Genomic DNA, 19122 nt, shown 5'->3' with positions numbered 1-19122 from the left:
CAATCAACACGCAAGGCTGTGAACGGTCAAGGCGGCCGTGGCGCAAGTTGGGGGCGGGGTGGCTACTGAACGTTGTGAGCGGTTTCAAAGCAGCTGCGGTGCAAGTTGGGCCACGGTGGTGGCAGTACTACTTGAAGCAGAGAGAACAAACTCCCTCAAGGAATGCTTATACGCAGCCTTATCCACTGCAATAAGTCACAAACACACCAACGTTGCAAAAACACGGCACCACAACGTCTTTATTAGTGTATACAACTAGTGATAATGGTCCATTTGATCTGTGTAACGACGCAAACCTTTAGCTCACGTAAGATAACCAGAATGACAGCGAATACTCCTCACTGAAACAGTTCTCCATAAAGCAGTCTCAGCATAGTGTACAGTAATTTTTAAACCCCCACATGGAAACGTGAACGTGTCTGTAGTTCTACACGAAAGGTGGACTGAAAGCCATGGTCAATGAAGACCAAATAAAACGTGTTTGTGTTTGTTCCTGAGACTAACCATTTGTTAGTGCAACCCTGCTAGCTACTTGGTAGCCTGCCGGTGTGAGAGCCTATCTTGTTCCGTAACAACTGGTTACCCAGCACGTTAGAACCAACGGTGATTGGTCGTAATGTCCCTCTTAATTAACTTTAATAGAATTAAGCTTTGGCCATTCGCTGCGTTTCAAACATCTGAAGTAACATCTTGTTACGGGTAGCCAGACAGGCTGTCACACCACCACCAAGTAGCTAGCAGGCTTGCGATAACACCCATGGTGTTAGGTGAACAACTTCATGAAGCCGTACGCGATGCGACTCAAGCCATAAAGGAAAATTGCACGTTTAGCCTATTAGTTACTTTATTATGCGTTGCTAAGCCCTTTGACCATTTAAACACGCCCGGTGTGATATCAAAGTGCTAGCAGTTGGTCGATCTGTAGGGAGTTTGTCCAGACATTAGATGTGCGCTAGGTACAATGATTCAAATACTTCTTTGTATATCTATTTGTGACGTGAAAACATTACATTAAACTCAGACCTAAATGCTTTTTTTTCACCTCGCTGTAATACCCTGCACGAGTACTTATCATTCTCTCGCTAGTTCACTGCTTCACCTTATGAGTGGTAGGGACGTTAGTTCACTGCTTCACCTTCTGAGTGGGAGGGACGTTAGTTCACTGCTTCACCTTCTGAGTGGTAGGGACGTTAGTTCACTGCTTCACCTTCTGAGTGGTAGGGACGTTAGTTCACTGCTTCACCTTCTGAGTGGCAGGGGCGTTAGTTCACTGCTTCACCTTCTGAGTGGTAGGGACGTTAGTTCACTGCTTCACCTTCTGAGTGGTAGGGACGTTAGTTCACTGCCTCACCTTCTGAGTGGCAGGGACGTTAGTTCACTGCTTCACTTTCTGAGTGGTAGGGACGTTACTTCACTGCTTCACCTTCTGAGTGGTAGGGGGTTAGTTCCCTGCTTCACCTTCTGAGTGGTAGGGACATTAGTTCACTGATTCACCTTCTGAGTGGTTGGGACATTAGTTCACTGCTTCACATTCTGAGTGGTAGGGACGTTAGTTCACTGCTTCACCTTCTGAGTGGTAGGGACGTTAGTTCACTGATTCACCTTCTGAGTGGTTGGGACATTAGTTCACTGCTTCACATTCTGAGTGGTAGGGACGTTAGTTCACTGCTTCACCTTCTGAGTGGTAGGGACGTTAGTTCACTGCTTCACCTTCTGAGTGGTAGGGACGTTAGTTCACTGCTTCACCTTCTGAGTGGTAGGCACATTAGGTCACTGCTTCACCTTCTGAGTGGTAGGGACATTATTTCACTACTTCACCTTCTGAGTGGGAGGGACGAGGCTCACTGCTTCACCTTCTGAGTGGTAGGGACGTTAGTTCACTGCTTCACCTTCTGAGTGGTAAGGACATTATTTCACTGCTTCACCTATGAGTGGGAGGGACGTTAGTTCACTGCTTCACCTTCTGAGTGGTAGGGACATTATTTCACTGCTTCATCTTCTGAGTAGTAGGGACGTTAGTTCACTGCTTCACCTTCTGAGTGGTAGGGACGTTAGTTCACTGCTTCACCTTCTGAGTGGTAGGGACGTAAGTTCACTGCTTCATCATCTGAGTGGTAGGGACATTAGTTCACTGCTTCACCTTCTGAGTGGTAGGGACATTATTTCACTGCTTCACCTATGAGTGGGAGGGACGTTAGTTCACTGCTTCACCTTCTGAGTGGTAGGGACATTAGTTCACTGATTCACCTTCTGAGTGGTTGGGACATTAGTTCACTGCTTCACATTCTGAGTGGTAGGGACGTTAGTTCACTGCTTCACTTTCTGAGTGGTAGGGACGTTACTTCACTGCTTCACCTTCTGAGTGGTAGGGGGTTAGTTCCCTGCTTCACCTTCTGAGTGGTAGGGACATTAGTTCACTGATTCACCTTCTGAGTGGTAGGGACGTTAGTTCACTGCTTCACCTTCTGAGTGGTAGGGACGTTAGTTCACTGCTTCACCTTCTGAGTGGTTGGGACATTAGTTCACTGCTTCACATTCTGAGTGGTAGGGACGTTAGTTCACTGCTTCACTTTCTGAGTGGTAGGGACGTTACTTCACTGCTTCACCTTCTGAGTGGTAGGGGGTTAGTTCCCTGCTTCACCTTCTGAGTGGTAGGGACATTAGTTCACTGATTCACCTTCTGAGTGGTTGGGACATTAGTTCACTGCTTCACATTCTGAGTGGTAGGGACGTTAGTTCACTGCTTCACCTTCTGAGTGGTAGGGACGTTAGTTCACTGCTTCACCTTCTGAGTGGTAGGGACGTTAGTTCACTGCTTCATCATCTGAGTGGTAGGGACATTAGTTCACTGCTTCACCTTCTGAGTGGTAGGGACGTTAGTTCACTGCTTCACCTTCTGAGTGGTAGGGACATTAGTTAACTGATTCACCTTCTGAGTGGTTGGGACATTAGTTCACTGCTTCACATTCTGAGTGGTAGGGACGTTAGTTCACTGCTTCACTTTCTGAGTGGTAGGGACGTTACTTCACTGCTTCACCTTCTGAGTGGTAGGGACATTAGTTCACTGCTTCACCTTCTGAGTGGTAGGGACGTTAGTTCACTGCTTCACCTTCTGAGTGGTAGGGACGTTAGTTCACTGCCTCCCCTGTGTGAGGATGCTGTGCATCAGCTCCCAGGCGTGTTGTAATGCTGGTTGTCCCAGCTACCGTTGTCTTGTCACTGTTCATCTTTCCCTCTTTTTTTGGAGTGTCTTCACCTGTAATTGCTGCCGGTCACCACCCGCACTGCATCTGTAGGTTCTGTCCTGCAGGCTTGAAATGTGGGTTTTGTGTCCAGGTAATCCATACAAGCTGATCCATGTCTAACACCTAATCATATGCTATTAACTGGATTTGAAGAGCTTGACTTGGATTGCTCGGTACTGAAGTCCTGAATCAGTCTTCACTTGTGTTTGGGTTTTATTTGTTTAATTTTATTCTGATAATGTTGCATGTTGAGACATTTTATTTCTTTAACCCAATTCAGGACTCATGTGCTGTTTTAATTGTCTGCTTCTGACCATATTTTCATGTTTCCTGGGGTTGGTGGAGGGGTAGCGACCTGCTCTTTGGATGATGGCCCTGCATCAAGTTTTTTGCATTTTATTTCAGTGAACTACCACTTCTAGTAGAACGGTAAAAATAAAATATTTTATGTAAATAAAGACTTTATACTGGAATCACATCTGCGCATGTACTTCAAACCTGGATGCTTTATACTTCATTTATACATTGCTGAACTGTCCAAGTTAAGGACTATTGGGTGAACAGAACTTGAAGGATATTCTATTTTAAACAAAATCCTTTTTTTAAGTGTATGAGGTAAAAGAGGTGGCAAATTATTGAATCAGGAATCTTGAATTTTCAATGTTTAATCTGTTTAATCTTAGCATGACTTTAACAAACTTGCTTTGACATTGTTTTTTCTTTTACCTTTTTTCTTTTTCTTGTTTTTTTACTGTGTTGGTCCCCTTCCGCACAGCACTTGATTATCTGTAGTTTTGTGAGATGTTTAAAGCTCACAAAACAGTTATGCCAATTGAGAATGCAAGGAGACCAATCACCCTCTTGGAATTTTTGCAATTTCCACAGTTATCTTTTATGAAGGATTTCTTTTCAGGAGATTCTGTATAACAACTCCTCATGAGTCCCTCATCTACGGAGAAATTAAGTTGCAAGTGTTGCACTCAAAGAGGAATCTAGGTGTTTTGTGCGACTGGCTCCTGAAGTTTAAAAGCGTATCACACTTTCTCCATTCATAGCGCTTAAGATATTTCCTTCAGTTCTGCACACTATGAAAGAGCATTTCCACACAAATACACAGTAACACAAAACATGGCCTGAGTCCAAGCGCATTATGCATTATGCTTTTCATGAAAGACAGTGTTGTGATTACCATAAACACAAAGGACCATTGTGTAAATGATTCATAGCCTCAACCAGTATTTACACAACAGTTTATTTAGATTTGATGGCATAAATCGACAGGGCAAACTGAATATAAGTGGAAGCAGTGCCATCAATACAATACTGCTATGGTAATTGGTACCAAGGTAGTGCTGCATGTGTTGACTTTTTAATATAAAATAATGCGCTCACCTTGCTTTTGCATGGTTCTGCCAACCAGTACACATCTTCCCTTCTATTCCCATAAAATTGAGTAGAATAATGGCCAGAAATGTGTTTTTACTGAACGGTATGATGTCAGTGTAAAGCTCACCTTTACACTTTTGGCCACGTGGAGTCAGATTAAAACTATCTTTAGTTTCATAACTAAAACTGTTTGTTCACACAAAGGCAGAAATGTGCATACACATTCTTTTTGCAGATGATTCAAGTCCTGTGTGCGAATGATTGGCTTTTAGAAATCTCAGTTATCATGAAACTATACACATCAAATCAAATTTATTTGTATAGCACATTTCATGTACTAAAACAATTCAAAGTGCTTCACATAAAATAAAAGCATTGCAGCAGGGAGTGGAAGAAGCCTTAAAAATACATAAAAGAATATAAAGAGAAACAAATAAAATAATTCAAATTAATTTAAAAACAAGCAATAGTCTAGATAAATTAAAAGATATCATGCAGATTTCATGCATAGACACGTGAGAAAAGAAATGCTTTTAACCTGGATTTAAAAATGTCTACATTTGGTGAAAGTTTAATCTCCACTGGCAGTTTGTTCCACTTGTTGGCAGCATAAAAGCTAAATGCTGCTTCTCCATGTTTAGTCTGTACTCTGGACTGGACCAGCTGACCTGAGTCCTTGGATCTAAGAGCTCTGCTGGGTTTATATTCTCTGAACATATCACAGATGTATTTTGGGCCTAAACCGTTCTGGGATTTGTAAACCATCAGCAGGCTTTTAAAATCTATTCTGTGACTGACTGGAAGCCAGTGTAAAGATTTTAAAACTGGTGTGATGTGTTCAGATCTCTTAGTCCGGGTTAAAACTCCAGCAGCAGCATTCTGGATGAGCTTTTTGGGAAGTCCAGTTAAAAGAGCGTTACAGTGATGGAGTCTACTGGAGATGAATGCATGGATGAGTTTCTCCTGGTCTTTTTGGGAGAGGAAACCTTTAATTCTGTTGATGTTTCTGAGGTGGTAAAAAGCTGCCTTGGTGACAGCTTTGTACAATCCTGACTTTCACTTGCATTTTTAGCCATAAACGGATGCAGACACTGCCAGAATTGATAATTTGCATATAAAGTCATTGTTGGCACCACAACTAATGGTGATGAAAGCAACACTAAAGAAGAAGTACAGTTTTAATAAATGTAAGACGTAGACACACGTAAACACGTCGGTCTTTTTTGCTGCCAGAAATGACCATATTTGGACAGAAGGGGGGATCTACAACTGGTCCTCAAAACCTGATGGAGCTCATGACACAGTCATTTAACGACGTAGCATTTAATTAGAAAAGTCAACACTTTTGAATGGGTTTGTATTGGAGCCAGACATTTTTTTGGAGCTAGCATCTAGCAGCCATCTGTTACCATCTAATGGTCACAAATGACTTTGTTTTAATTGATTTGGATCACAAAGATCTGTCCTGTTCTTGTGAACCAGATATCTCTTGAAAGCTTTGAGGAACATTGACTCAAACACTATTCCCTCACAAAGGACATTTTTTGGCCATAACTCAAGAATTAATCTGCTAAGTTTGATGATATGCCACACAAGTAGCTAATTAAATATAATACTGAAGTGAAAACATTTCATATTCAAAAGGTTCAAGGTAATCATCGCTGTTCCCTCTGTTCTGTACATTTTTGAAGCTATAATTTGATTTGGGGTTGACTTTTGAGTTGCAAAATTATTGGCAGATGTTTGAGTTCATCGTTGTTTTTTTGTCATCCTTTTTTTTATTATTTAATGATCTGCACCCTGAGATTTCAACTCTGTAAAGAATATATTCAAAATATTTACAGTGCAAATTAAGGTATAAGGGAAACTGGATGTGAGAGTCGAAAGAATGTATGTATGCATGTGTCTCGTGCTCTGAATTGGAGCTGGCAGTTGCCCTGTGGGAAATGTTATCCACGCATGTTTGCTCATAGAAGCTACAGGAGGTAGGTTGGTTTTCTGGTTTCCTGCTGCTTAAACCTAAACATGTGAACATTCAGTACTGTTTAAAAGTCTTAAGCCATCCTTCACAGGAAATAGGTGCAGCGACTTATTGAAACATTTGCAAACATAAATGGAAATAAGGAAAAATTAGTAATTTTTTCAAATTCATGTGAGTTTCAAAGTGAATATTTGGTATGAGCACTTTTATTCTATTCAACACAGCCTGAACCCTCTTAGACAAGCTTTCTGTCATTTCTTTAAGTCGTCTTCAGGAATAGTTCTCTTTCCAAGCTCTTCTTTGGCTGCCTTTTGGTCTGTTCTCTGTCAAGATGATCCCACACTGCTTCAATAATTTTGAGGTCTGGGTCCTGGAGAGGATTAATCCCTCCATAAGTCCTGTTGCCACTGATTTTCAGTTCATTTGGCATACCTCAGCCTTTTCTCCCTGTTTCTCTTAAGAATGGCCACAGAGGGGTGGTCAGTGGCATAGTGGGTTAAGCAGGCACCCCATGTACAGAGGCTACAGTCCTCGCTGCAGCTGTCTCCGGTTCAAGTCTCGCACCGAGCGCCCTTTGCTGCATGTCATTCCCCCTCTCTCTGCCCCCTGCTTCCGCTCTCTCCATCTGTCCTGTCCATTAAAGGTTGGGTAGGGGATCTTTTTCTGGAACATTTTTTTACATATTGCTTGAAATACTCTTCACACCCCCATTGCAACCAATTAATTAAAAGTTTTGACACAAATATGAAAAGTTTTAGTGGCCTCTAGAACGTACAATCTAGGAAAAACAGTATCCAATCATTGTGAACGGACCGTTCACAATGATTGGATTCTGATGCCGTCTATCAAACTGCAACCTGCTCCTCCCTCCCCCTCCCCCTCCCCCTCCCCCTCCCCCTCCTTCCCCCTGTGCGCTTACCCTGCTCCGTGAACGAATTACGCGTCCAGAAGCTTGGCAGGAAGCTAAACTAGAGCCAGCTTGGCTAGCACCTAGCATTATTAAACGTATAGTTAGCATATACTAAATACTAAATACGGCAACGATCGATGCTTGCTGTCAGAACAGCGCTCGTGCAACTTCGTGCTCGTGCAACTTTGTGCTCGTGCGCGTTCATGTACTCTAGAGGCGTGCCTTCGGGGGGAAAGTGAAGAAAAGGGTTGGGACTTTTTACCGGTGTATTTTCAAAATGCAGCTTCGCTGGACTCAAAATCCAGGATCTCCTACCCTACCTTTAAAGGCATAAAAAATAATAAAAAAATTAAAATAAAAAAAAGAATGACCACAGCCACCCTTCCATGGAGAACATTTCTGATGAGGCTTCAGTGAACAGTAGATGGATCAGCTGAAGGTCCAGTGCTTAAAGATGCTATTCAAAATTGGTTATTTGCAAAGTTGTCTGTAATGCACACAGCACTGGTTCATCCCTTGAGTTAGGTGCCTTTTTATGGCATTTAATGATTCATAGGTTAGTGTTAATTGGCCTAAAAAACACATTCCTTTTAAAAGGATCATGTATAAGAACTAGACTGTAAATGAGTTGGGGGGGGGGGGGGACAGCTAAAGAAAAACTTTGACAGACCGTCAGAAAGCCAGAAAACTATTGCTCATGACCTTTTCAAAAGATTACAAGAATGTCTGGATCAGGGCGATCGTTGGCGTAGTGGGTTAAGCAGCCACCCTATAGACGGGGCTACAGTCCTCGCTGCAGCTGGCCCCGGTTCAAGTCCTGCTCCAAGCAGCCCTTTGCTGCATGTTATTCCCCATCTCTCTGCTTTCTCTCTCTCTCCAACTGTCCTATCATTAAAGGCATATTCAAGCCCCAAAAAAATATTTAAAAAAAAAAGAATGTCTGGATCATTAGAAACTAAACATAAGGAAATGACGGGTTGATCAAGACTTTTGCAAAGTACAGAGGGAAAATTTGTATTCTTTGATAAAGTCATTAATAAAGTTATTTGGGGAGTTTTCCGTGTGCACACCTCTGCTAATGAATGTTGGCCTCCGTGGAAATTGGACTTTTTTTTATCAGCCAACCCTCCATTTAAGACTGTAACTCAGAAACAGAAAGGGAATAGGTTGACCGGTTTCTACATATTGTTCTGAGACTGATCTGATCACACTAATCTTGGCTGCCCACCTGAAAACCGTGGTGACCGCATGGATCATCTGCGATGCCAGGTTGATTATCTGTGTGAAGCATCCACACTTAAGCATTTCCGGCCTGTTTGTAGTTGTGTCTACAACTTTTTGTTCTAATTCTATGTGAGCCTGAGTAGACAAAGAAATAATTTTCAAATAGGTTGCGTGGGAGAGGCACAGAACTGTGAAGCAGTTTCTAGATTAAAAAAAGAAACATTATAGAAAGCGTATGAGTGCTCTGCTGTTATGTGGGGCCTCGTGCAAATGATTAGTTCGTCTGAGAGTCGACACAGTTGATTACCTTTTTCTGACATCAAAAAAAAATTCAGAAACTTTTCTTAAACATGTCACTTCTTTTGTTAAGTTTGACACATGGTCACTGTAACCTTGGCAACTTGTCCTAATATCACACTCCTAATGGCAGGAGTTTTGCTTTTAGTGTCAATCATGGCTAATTAGAGACTAGGTACACAGCTGACAACAGGTGTGAATATACAGCATACGTTTCCAGAGAAACAAAATATGAAAGGTTAACGTTTGCTCTCTGACAAGATCTGCAAATTACCATCTAAACAACAGAAAAAAAGATGAAATGGATTTACAAACATACTCACTTTGCACTTTGGAGTTGTTATTCTCATTCTTTTGCTGTTTGATTTCCTGTGACAAACAATGTGGAGCTGATTTATTTATTTTATTTTTATTTTTATTTTCTAAGGGGATGTTGATACCCTGCGGCTCACAGCTGCAGGCAGAATTTACTCATTCATTTACTTCTTCCTTCCAGAGGAGTTCCAGAGTTTTGTTGGGAAGCTGCCAACCCATTACGCTGTAAACACATCTGTCGTGGAGTACCTGTGGAGGATGGACGCTAGCCTGCTACAGCGCTACAGGCAGCTGGAAACCAGTAGCAGCCAGCTCTTCACCAAAGCGCGCCGCACAACCAACAAGCTCTTCAGCCTTAGCAAGAGGTGCCGAAAACAGCCCAAAATAATCCTGCCGAGCCCGAGGTAAGACGTAGAATTGGCGCAAGAGGGAGGAATATTGATACTGCTGCATATTAACCCAAGCTGTTCCCCAAAAATTATAATTATTGAAATGATTTATGTGCCAAGCAGAGAGAAAAAGCAGCAGAATGAGACTTACTTAATGTACTTACTAGAGAGCACTATAGGAAAAGTAGTTCTGGAGTGAGGTGAAAAGTGCTGACAGGAGCAAGGCTCCTTCGTCCCAGCCAGTGGAAGACAAAGTGCATCATGTTTGGCCAAACAGAAATATAAATGTAACTTTCTGCAAGTTTACACTAAATTACAATCAATTCTCAAGTAATATTTCATTTATATTATGAAAACACTTTCGGGAGTTTCAGCTGCTGTGGACAGTGATGAGCTATTGTTTCATCCATTTCTGTTTGTTTTACTGTTAGTGCCGTTATTGTAGCAGCACCTCCTCCCAGTTGGTATACTTCAGCCAGATTGAGTTTATCAGCACTCATATAAGAGGGCTGTTTCTGGCAGGGAAATGAACTATATAACACAATCAATAAGCATGCTACATAAATGCAATCCTCAAAGCACATTTGTGTCAAGCTTTTTCTGCTACTAAAAGATTTTTTTATTGTCTTTTTATTGAAAGGAAAAAAAAGAGCTCTCTTTCATTTATAGGATCTTACATTTAAAAATCATCCTTATCAGGCTTTAAAATAAGATAAATACAACCTCAGATGAACAGCAAACACATGACATATAACACGATGTCATCAGTAATTTAACCAAAACTAAGGCAAAATGCAGAAGCAGCATGTAAAAAACAAAGTACACCTTTAAATTCAGCCGCTCGGAGAACCACATTGAGCAGCAATAACTTGAAGTAATCGTTTTCTGTATCATCTCTCATCGTTGTAGAGGAATTTAAGCCCACGCTTCCTTACAATGTTGTTTCAGGTCGTTAAGGTTTGCAGGTATTTATTTATGCACAGCTCTCTTAAGGTCCCACCACAGGACTTCATTCAGGTTTCGGTCAGGACTTTAGAAGAAAAGTGATATTTCAGCTTCTCCCATCCACTGCTGGTATGTTTTACATGACAGAGCACTTTTCATGCTAATATATATTTCATTATGGCAGTATGACATCTGACTGTAAGAAAACTTAATCATGACTTGGGTGTTATACCTCACTTGATGAACGGTCCAATCTCTGACAAACGGCAAATGTCAAAAACACACCATGGCTCTCACTGTCATTTTTGGGATGTCTGTTCCAATGAGGTCGTGAGGAACATTGATCTCATTATGACAAATGGGGCTGTCACTTTAACAGATGTAGCCATTAATGTTTCATACCGCATGTCTGAAAAAGGCCTAAAAGTTGTATGAGTCGAAAAGACAACAGAGCCACAAGACATTAATAGCACATGGGTATTTGTGTTTGTGTGTGTATGACTCTGTGTCATCATCTCATAGTGGGATGCAGCTGAGTTTGACTCAAATTGTTTTCACTGCACGTCAAAATAACACATTTTCTTTGGCAAACCTTCCTCTTCTGTGTCACCGCAAAAAACAACACAGTGCCAAAAACAATTTCATAAAAGCCAACACAGCAGTGTGGTGTCTCTGAACCTGATGTGTTCTGAAACATTTGTCATCTTTCCCTCAGGCCCCTGCACTTCTGGCTGAGTTACGCTCTCTCCGTGTTGTACTGCAGCGAGAACAAGCTGGTCGGCGTTTACAGTGACAAGAGCCGCAGCTGCTCCTGCCCCTACATTCATCCGCCTTGCCAGGGCCTCATTCCGTGCTCTGTGGGCGACGGTCCCCGCTGTGCCTCCTGTTCCACAGAGAACCGGACTCGATGCTCCAGCTGTAATCCAGGCTTCACCCTGAACCAGGGAGCCTGCCGGCCCGCAGTGCCCGACCCCACAGACCCCTACCTCGGCATGGAGAGTGACAGAGATTTGCAGGATCTGGAGCTGCGCTACCTCCTCCAGCGGCGTGACCCACGCATTGCTCTGCATGCTGTATTTGTGAGCAATGACGTGCGTATAAACACTTGGTTTGATCCCTCCTGGAGGAAAAGAATGCTGCTCACCCTTAAGAGTAACCGAGTCAAGTCCAACCGTGTTCACGTGCTCCTTGGGCTCTCTTTGCAGTTTTGCCTCACTGGAAACAGCACTCTGGAGCCAACGCTGTCCCTGTTTGTCAATCCCTTTGGGGGTAGCCACTCCGAGAGCTGGACCATGCCTATAGGTCAGCATGGATATCCTGACTGGCAGCGGACCAAGTTAGATATCCCCCTGGACTGCTACAACTGGACGTTGACACTTGGAAACAGGTGGAAGAGCTTTTTTGAAACGGTTCATTTCTACCTGAGGAGCCACAACAAGGACTCTGTGGGAGTGGCGGGAGGAAACAGGAACCTGACCCTGCACAATGAACCTCCAGAGGACACAGAGACATCCAGCAGCATTGGCTACATGAAAGTGAACAGCATGCAGCTGTTTGGATACAGTGTGCACTTTGACCCCGAAGCGATCCAGGACCTGATTCTGCAGATAGACTACCCGTACACTCAGGGATCGCAGGATTCAGCCCTCCTGCAGCTGGTTGAGTTACGCTACAGGGTGAACCGGCTCTCGCCTCCAGGGGCCCCACACGTGGATCTGTTCGCCTGTCTGCTTCGCCACAGACTCAAACTGTCCAGCGCAGACGTTACCAGGATACTAACTGCCCTGCAAGCTTTCAGTGTCAGACAGCCAAACTACATAGAGTATGAGGCGAATAAACTGTGTAGTTAATGGCAAATAATTGATGTTTTGTACTCTTACATGACACAGGCCGGCTTGTATTCTGGTCAGCTGGATTATATTGTGTAAAGTGTGTGGTATTTTGTTCAAGATTGTGCTGTACATACACAATGTGCAATTAAATTTGATGTCTTTTCTATAATTGCAGTGTAGTTTTCTGACTCAAAGTAGACATATGTCCTTTTTTTTGATCAATTAGCGCAATTTTCTGAGGTCTCTGACAGTACAAAGCGACCGTGTCACTTTTAGCAGTGTAGCATTATAAGTTGGCAACAAATGCTGGTAAACAGCACCTTTTCATAAACAGTTATGGACCAGAACACATATACAGCATAACTCATAGTAATGCATGTATACCATTAAAAGCATTAAACAATTGTAGTTGGAGACCTCCATCTTCATTAGAAACTTATCAATGATGCAATGTTAAGAAGTAGTAAGAGAGTAGTACACGCTGTTAAGTGGAGGAACGAGAGTGAGCAGAGGAGTTGTTCTGAAATCACACCTTATCCACACAACGTGTCCAAATAACACGGTTAGAATAGAAAACATTATATTAAAAAAGTAATGGCATTACAGTAATGTTTATTTTTCAAAAAGTAACAGCAATAACTCCTTAGTACTTAGTATTTGTTATGCATGATTCATTACCTAAGCTGCTAGTGTTGGCTAGTGCTAAACAAAAAACCGATCCCTCTTTACAGTTTTGTTGCAAGTCCAGCGACTAGAAACAGTCCAATAAAATGAAAAAAGGGGATGTTGCACATGCACGGTCTTTTACTTACTCATGCATTACATCACACTGAAATGTAGTTTATCCACTGGGCTCTAATGTCCTCTGAGGCTGGTAGTAGATGTAGGATGCATTCTGTTTAGCGCAGCTGACAACAAAATGTCTGCAAGCAACGCTGGTTTCATCTGCCTGAAAGCAAACAGTCCGGGCTGAACTTGACATAACGTCACTGCAAATTTGAATGGTTGTCGGGTGAAATATTTTCAAACCGAGGGGATCCAAAGCAAAATGCCTTAATTGTGTTCTTTCTGAGTTTTTGAGTTGATGGTGACTCCAGACACCCAAAAATGTGCTCTCAAGCACAGAAAAAGCAATCCTGTGGCACTTTTGAATGATTTTTTACGCAGCACACTCAACAAAAATAACCTCATGATCCATATCCATTTTTACCCTCTGTCCCACTGAAGAGTCCTTGTGGTGTGTGCTGTGTTGTTTTTGCTTTGCCCATCTGGAATCTCGGAACACAAGGTCCCCATTCTCCATTCAGGGAACAGTGTTGGCACAGATTACTAAGTACATAGTGAGAGAAGGGAGCCCTCCTCTGTTCCTCTGCCGTCCCCTTACGCCATTCACAGTTACTGTGATAGATGAGGTAGGGAGCTGCAGAGACATGCCCAGCATCAAACAACAGTGAGCATCAGTATCAGTGACAAGGATGATGCTCACACCCAGCACCAGAACCACTTGGATCCTCTCAAGAGTGACTCAGTCCAAAAGGGAAATCAACATTAAATCCCCGAGGGCTGTCGACAGTGGAGCCACAGGCTAGCAGCATGGTGCCGCTTTGATTAGACCAGCATCTAAGCAAGCCTGGCACCAAAGACGAAGCCTCATCAAGATACACTAGAAAGGTTTCTCCTGAGTTTAAAAGCAGACACAATTTCCTCAGATGCTGTCATTCAGAATGAATGTGAATGAGTCTGCTGATACAGTTTTGATAGTGAGATGAGCTGCTGAGCACACCGCCAACACGCTCCAGTCATGCACTTTACTGTATTGTGTATCCTGCTAGAATGTTACACTTACATCTGTGTATGAGGCATAGAATCAGTTGGCAAAGCTTAAAACTGTGCTCAAGGTATCAATTTCATTTCAACCTGGAGAGACTCACACGGAGAGATAGGGAGACAATTGCAAGGTTTATTGTCAATATTTCTGTGGCGCTCGGGCCCCGGCGGAGGACATGCAAGCTGAACCGCTGTGAGCTTGAAAGTCCGGCATAGGGAGATAGATGCTGAATATCTTCCCCCCTTTGGGACCCGAACCTGGTGGCGGAGTCGTACGAAGGAAGGAGATGTCGAGGACTTTGAGACATCGGGTGGAGATGGGGAGGTGGTGGGATGCAGCTTGCTGACGAACAGGTAGAGCCCAGGAAGGAGCGCCTTATATGTGGATCTGGATGGTTGATAAGCGATTGCCAACACCTGGTGAGTCTGCCATGTTGAATTTGTGGCTAGCCTTCATTTCAAGTTTTACCACCACTTCTATAGGCTGCCTCTGAGCTTTGTCTCCAGGCTGTAAGTGTTTTACTGAGTTATCAGACATGACAGTATTGTGGACTTTCGTCATATTATCTGATTTACACCTTCATAGTTTGCTTTAATACAGCCTTCTTTTTCTTGTGTGCTGATTTTTTAAAAAGTTTAAAGAGAGTTTGTTTGCTGGAAGTAGTTGTTGCAGTAATATTTAATCTGCCAAAATCTTAAAGAAAATAAATTGCACCATGTGTGTTCAAATTGACTGCAGGGGAACGGTTGTGTGAGAAAGATACTGAATTTGGATCCCATCCCAGTAAAGGGTTACTTATTTGGGTTTATTGGTGAGCATCTGGTGTGGTTTGAAATTCTTTGAAACAAGCAAATACTTTGCATCTGGGTATGAATTGGTGGTGCAGTCATGTTGGAAGCAAGCCCAGTGTACCTCAGGGTGCACCACACGCAGGGAAAATATAAAACGAAGAGATTGCTAGTAGCTCAGAGTCAGAAGGCAAATTTTGGTTTGAGGGTATACACTGTTTTCTATGGATTGGTTTGTGAAAGTTATAAATGATGAGCCATTACTGGAAATGCTCACATAAAATAAAAAATAATGGTACTTTCAAACCTTGGCCATATTTTCCCATCTTTTAGAACCTTAATGATAAATGAATACAGGAGAAAAAAAAATGTGTGAAGTATATGTGTGGAGCCAGAAACAGCTTCAGTCTGACCCTGGAGGAAATTTTGTGCATCAAAGTAGAAGTGTGGAAAATGTCATGGAAGGTGAGTTGTTGCAAAAAGACGGCATTGTAAACGTGACTGAGAGATGAGAGGGCTGTGCTAGTAGTAAAGTTCAACTAACATCCCAGAGTTGGACTTGAAAGTAAATTGGGGCTTGCTAATAAATCAGAGGAATACATGTTTTTGACATATTGCTTGTGTTTCCTTCTCTCTACAATGTCACACATTGAAAAGCCCTAACTGAAATTCTCTGGAGCACTGAAAAAGACAACGGTTGAAGCTAGTTATGCTCCTCTTCTGTGCATGCACTGCACCTTGCAACCCATTGTATTTACCGATGAGTCCAATAATAGAATTCTTTTGACACCAAAAAACTTTTGATGAAAACTTGAATTAAGATACTCCTGAAAGAGCAGACAGAGCTGCTGCAGACAGAATGGAGGCATTTTTATTAGCTTGAGCGCAAAAAAAGTTGTCAGGATAACAAAGGAAAGGAACACAAGATGGCAACTTCCCCTTGGATGAGGTTGCCGCGATGTCACTATTGCCAGTTACATCCAACAATTCATTTAGACTCTTAAAGACTGGGCCCAGGTTTAAAGTTATTGGATTTTTTTCTTTAACCAGTGAGCGCTTTGCCACTAAGCTTCGAAAAAAATCTTGTAAGAGCTTTAAGATAAAACCCGAAAGGATTATCCACAAAGAAAGAAAACAGACTTTGTACATCCGTTAAAGGAAAAGTATAAACATTTTCTTATAATTTGACATAGACAACTTTCGGAAATACACGTTTGTTTTTATGCAAAAAATTAAAAGACAGGATTGATGTGAATCCACAAAATGCTATAAAAATGACACCCCTTCCAGGAACAGAAGGTCCCTCTCATACATAGAGCTATAAACATTATTCTGATTTAACATGAAAGGGATGTCTGTTGTTGGCTACATATTCTGGGCTGAAGTGGGCCATATATAGCCTTCAAAACCTTTTTTTTGTCAACCAAAAATTGCAATTTAGATACAATATGTGAACTTCAGCTGTAACTCAGTTGAATACTACTCTATTATTCTCCAAAGGGAAATTGGATGTGTTGCTATAAATTATTGAGGAAAAATATTGAATAAATTGAACGGAATAGAATAGAATAAAAATCTGTCGTTAAGATGGAAGTGCAGCAGTGAGAGGTGTGAATGCCTTGGGGTGTTGTGTCTGTAGCTTGGCAGCAACTAAATGATGCAGATAACACAGGTGAAATCTCACAAATTAACATCCATGGGGGAGATGCTCCTTCTCAGTAACATTTGTAGGATTATGCCATCTGTTGCCTCTAGAGTCTGAGAAGTGTCAGGCAACAGATCAAGAATGTGTTGCAGAGTTTGGCATTTATCCAGTATAATGTATTCCTGCCTGGTATCCCTCTTTGTCATTATAAGCATTTCACACTCTTCCATTTTCTTTGCCAGTGACCCCACATTCCTTGTTAATACCCGAGGGCAGAAATGCGTTAAACTTCCTCCTTTCTGTCCTAATATTCATCCTATACATATGTTCTTGAACTCTGGATTTGAGTCAATGTACCAGGCATTCATTTGGCTTTGGAAGGCTCAATCAGCTCCTCCTACATCTAAACAACTTTCCAGTCAGAATTGTTATCCTTCATACCAGACGTTAAAAAGAGCCAGAATCACCAACAGTATTCCTTTAAGCAGCGGAGCATCCAACACAGTGAGAAAATGTTTCAAAAGTCTTTTCGATTGAAAAAAGCCGAAAAGTCGAAAATCTCAAGATGATAAAGAGATAATATATTTAAAGCAACTGCAACAAGATAAGGCTAGTACGGCGTCATATGAGAACTGACACTCTTTAGTGGTGTATGCTTTGCAAAGGTAAGTTTCAAGTAATAGCTGCGATGTGGCTGCAACAAGTAATTACAGATTTATTCAGAACAAATAAGGGTTTTCTTTTTTTTTTTCTCTCTCTCACTGTTAGTTGCATGATGACCTGTCTTTGCTGTGCAGTAGTCCTCATGCACACACACTGACTTGATGTTCCAACAGTTCAGGATGAAACAAAATGCTACATTGCTGACTTGCACAGATTCTAGAACACGTCAGTTTTGCCATTTTAGGCGGTGGCACAGATGTTTCCATTCAACATTGCTCAGAGTTGCATTGCTCACTGTGGGGTAAGTTTTCCTATTTGATCCATTTGAATAGTTTTTCTGTGTTTGACCAATGATGCAGATAGGTTGATGATATTGACTTATTAACATGCTCAATGTTTAAAAGATGGCATTCCTTTCGGTGCAGAAATATTTGAATATATGAATTAAACCACATTCATTTTTCTGTTTGAAAACTCAAAACTCGATTTGATTTTTCATTTGTCCTTCTCTGCTAATGGATTCTAGGTCAAACCTTTTACAACTCAGACCAAAGCTTAAAGAAAGAAAATGTACACATTTACTTTGACAGGTTTTATCTCAGGGCAGATCATTTGAATAAACATGTGCAAGCAGCTATGTACACATTCAGGGGGCCAAATGATAAGTGGGGGTGTGAGTTGGTGGGCTTGCGAGCCTCTGAGGAAATACGAGTTAAACTAATGTATGTGTCTGTTTAAGAAGCGTGCTGGTAATGGGAGGCTGTGGCTCAGTGAAAAGAATAGAGTTTATGGAGAGGATGAGCCCACGGGAGGCATCAGGAATAATAGCTAACGATATGTCAAGAACAGCTACGACAGCTTGCTTTAAAAGCCAAGAGGGAGCCCTTCCTCAGAAACTAACCGCAGAATGTCAATTCTCCTCAGCCCTTTTATCAGAAACACCGCGCACAAAGGAGCAGGAGAAAGGTTATTGATCGCCATATTTCAGTTTTGGGTCATGTTTTACATTTCTATTTTAAATAACAAAGTGATGCGCACGTCTTATCTGCAGGGGATGTTTGTGGACAGTGGGGGTACTAGATAGATTTTTTTCTTTATTCCCTGTCACTCTATATGCTGTCTACCAGCTATTAGCCTCTATTCAATTATCATAAGGGCATGTTAATTTACTAAATTAAGAGTGGGGTTATGCTCTGCCAGCAGTAATAAGAGGCCTAATGCAGACTGAGATAATGATAAGACATCAAATGATGTGCCACCAATCCAGCAAAGTAAGATGGCACTTGCAAACCAAATGAGATCCGACACACCACTCTTTGAATTAAGTGTCATGGCAGATGAGGATATTGGATACAGCTTCTCAAAACACAGCCCTATAATTCACTCGAGATCAGTTTTGTTTTGGAGTTTGACTGATGGCTTTTTAATGCCACGCTGACATTCTTAGACTCGAGTGCCTTTGTCAGTGATGCATCTCAAAAATGTGCCTATTTTCATGTCAAAAGTTGCAAATACGGAATAATTTCTTGACAGGGTGGAAAATCCGCTAAATCAGCATGAACTGCAGACCATCATTTGGCTCTAAAAGTAACACAAAACAACCAAGACTGATGTAAGTTAGGCAAAGTGACAGCCTGGTGGTTGGCACCTGAGATCGCACTTTAAATAGTGATA

General features: G+C 41.9%; 1 protein-coding gene across 1 annotated transcript in view; it reads left to right on the top strand.

Moving 5' to 3' along the window:
• LOC142398414 (BMP/retinoic acid-inducible neural-specific protein 3-like) overlaps nucleotides 1–12671 on the top strand; it is a 77199-nt gene extending 64528 nt beyond the window's left edge. Inside the window, exons 7-8 of the mRNA XM_075482395.1 lie at nucleotides 9540–9762; nucleotides 11408–12671. Coding sequence (XP_075338510.1) covers nucleotides 9540–9762; nucleotides 11408–12542 — 1358 coding nt within the window. The 3' untranslated portion in view covers nucleotides 12543–12671. The remainder of the gene's footprint in view (nucleotides 1–9539; nucleotides 9763–11407) is intronic.
• The last annotated feature ends 6451 nt before the right edge of the window (nucleotides 12672–19122 follow it).

This window comes from Odontesthes bonariensis, chromosome 14, assembly GCF_027942865.1.
Source record: "Odontesthes bonariensis isolate fOdoBon6 chromosome 14, fOdoBon6.hap1, whole genome shotgun sequence".
In the NCBI taxonomy this organism is placed as follows: Eukaryota; Metazoa; Chordata; class Actinopteri; order Atheriniformes; family Atherinopsidae; genus Odontesthes; species Odontesthes bonariensis.
This window is presented reverse-complemented; position numbering and strand designations above follow the sequence as displayed.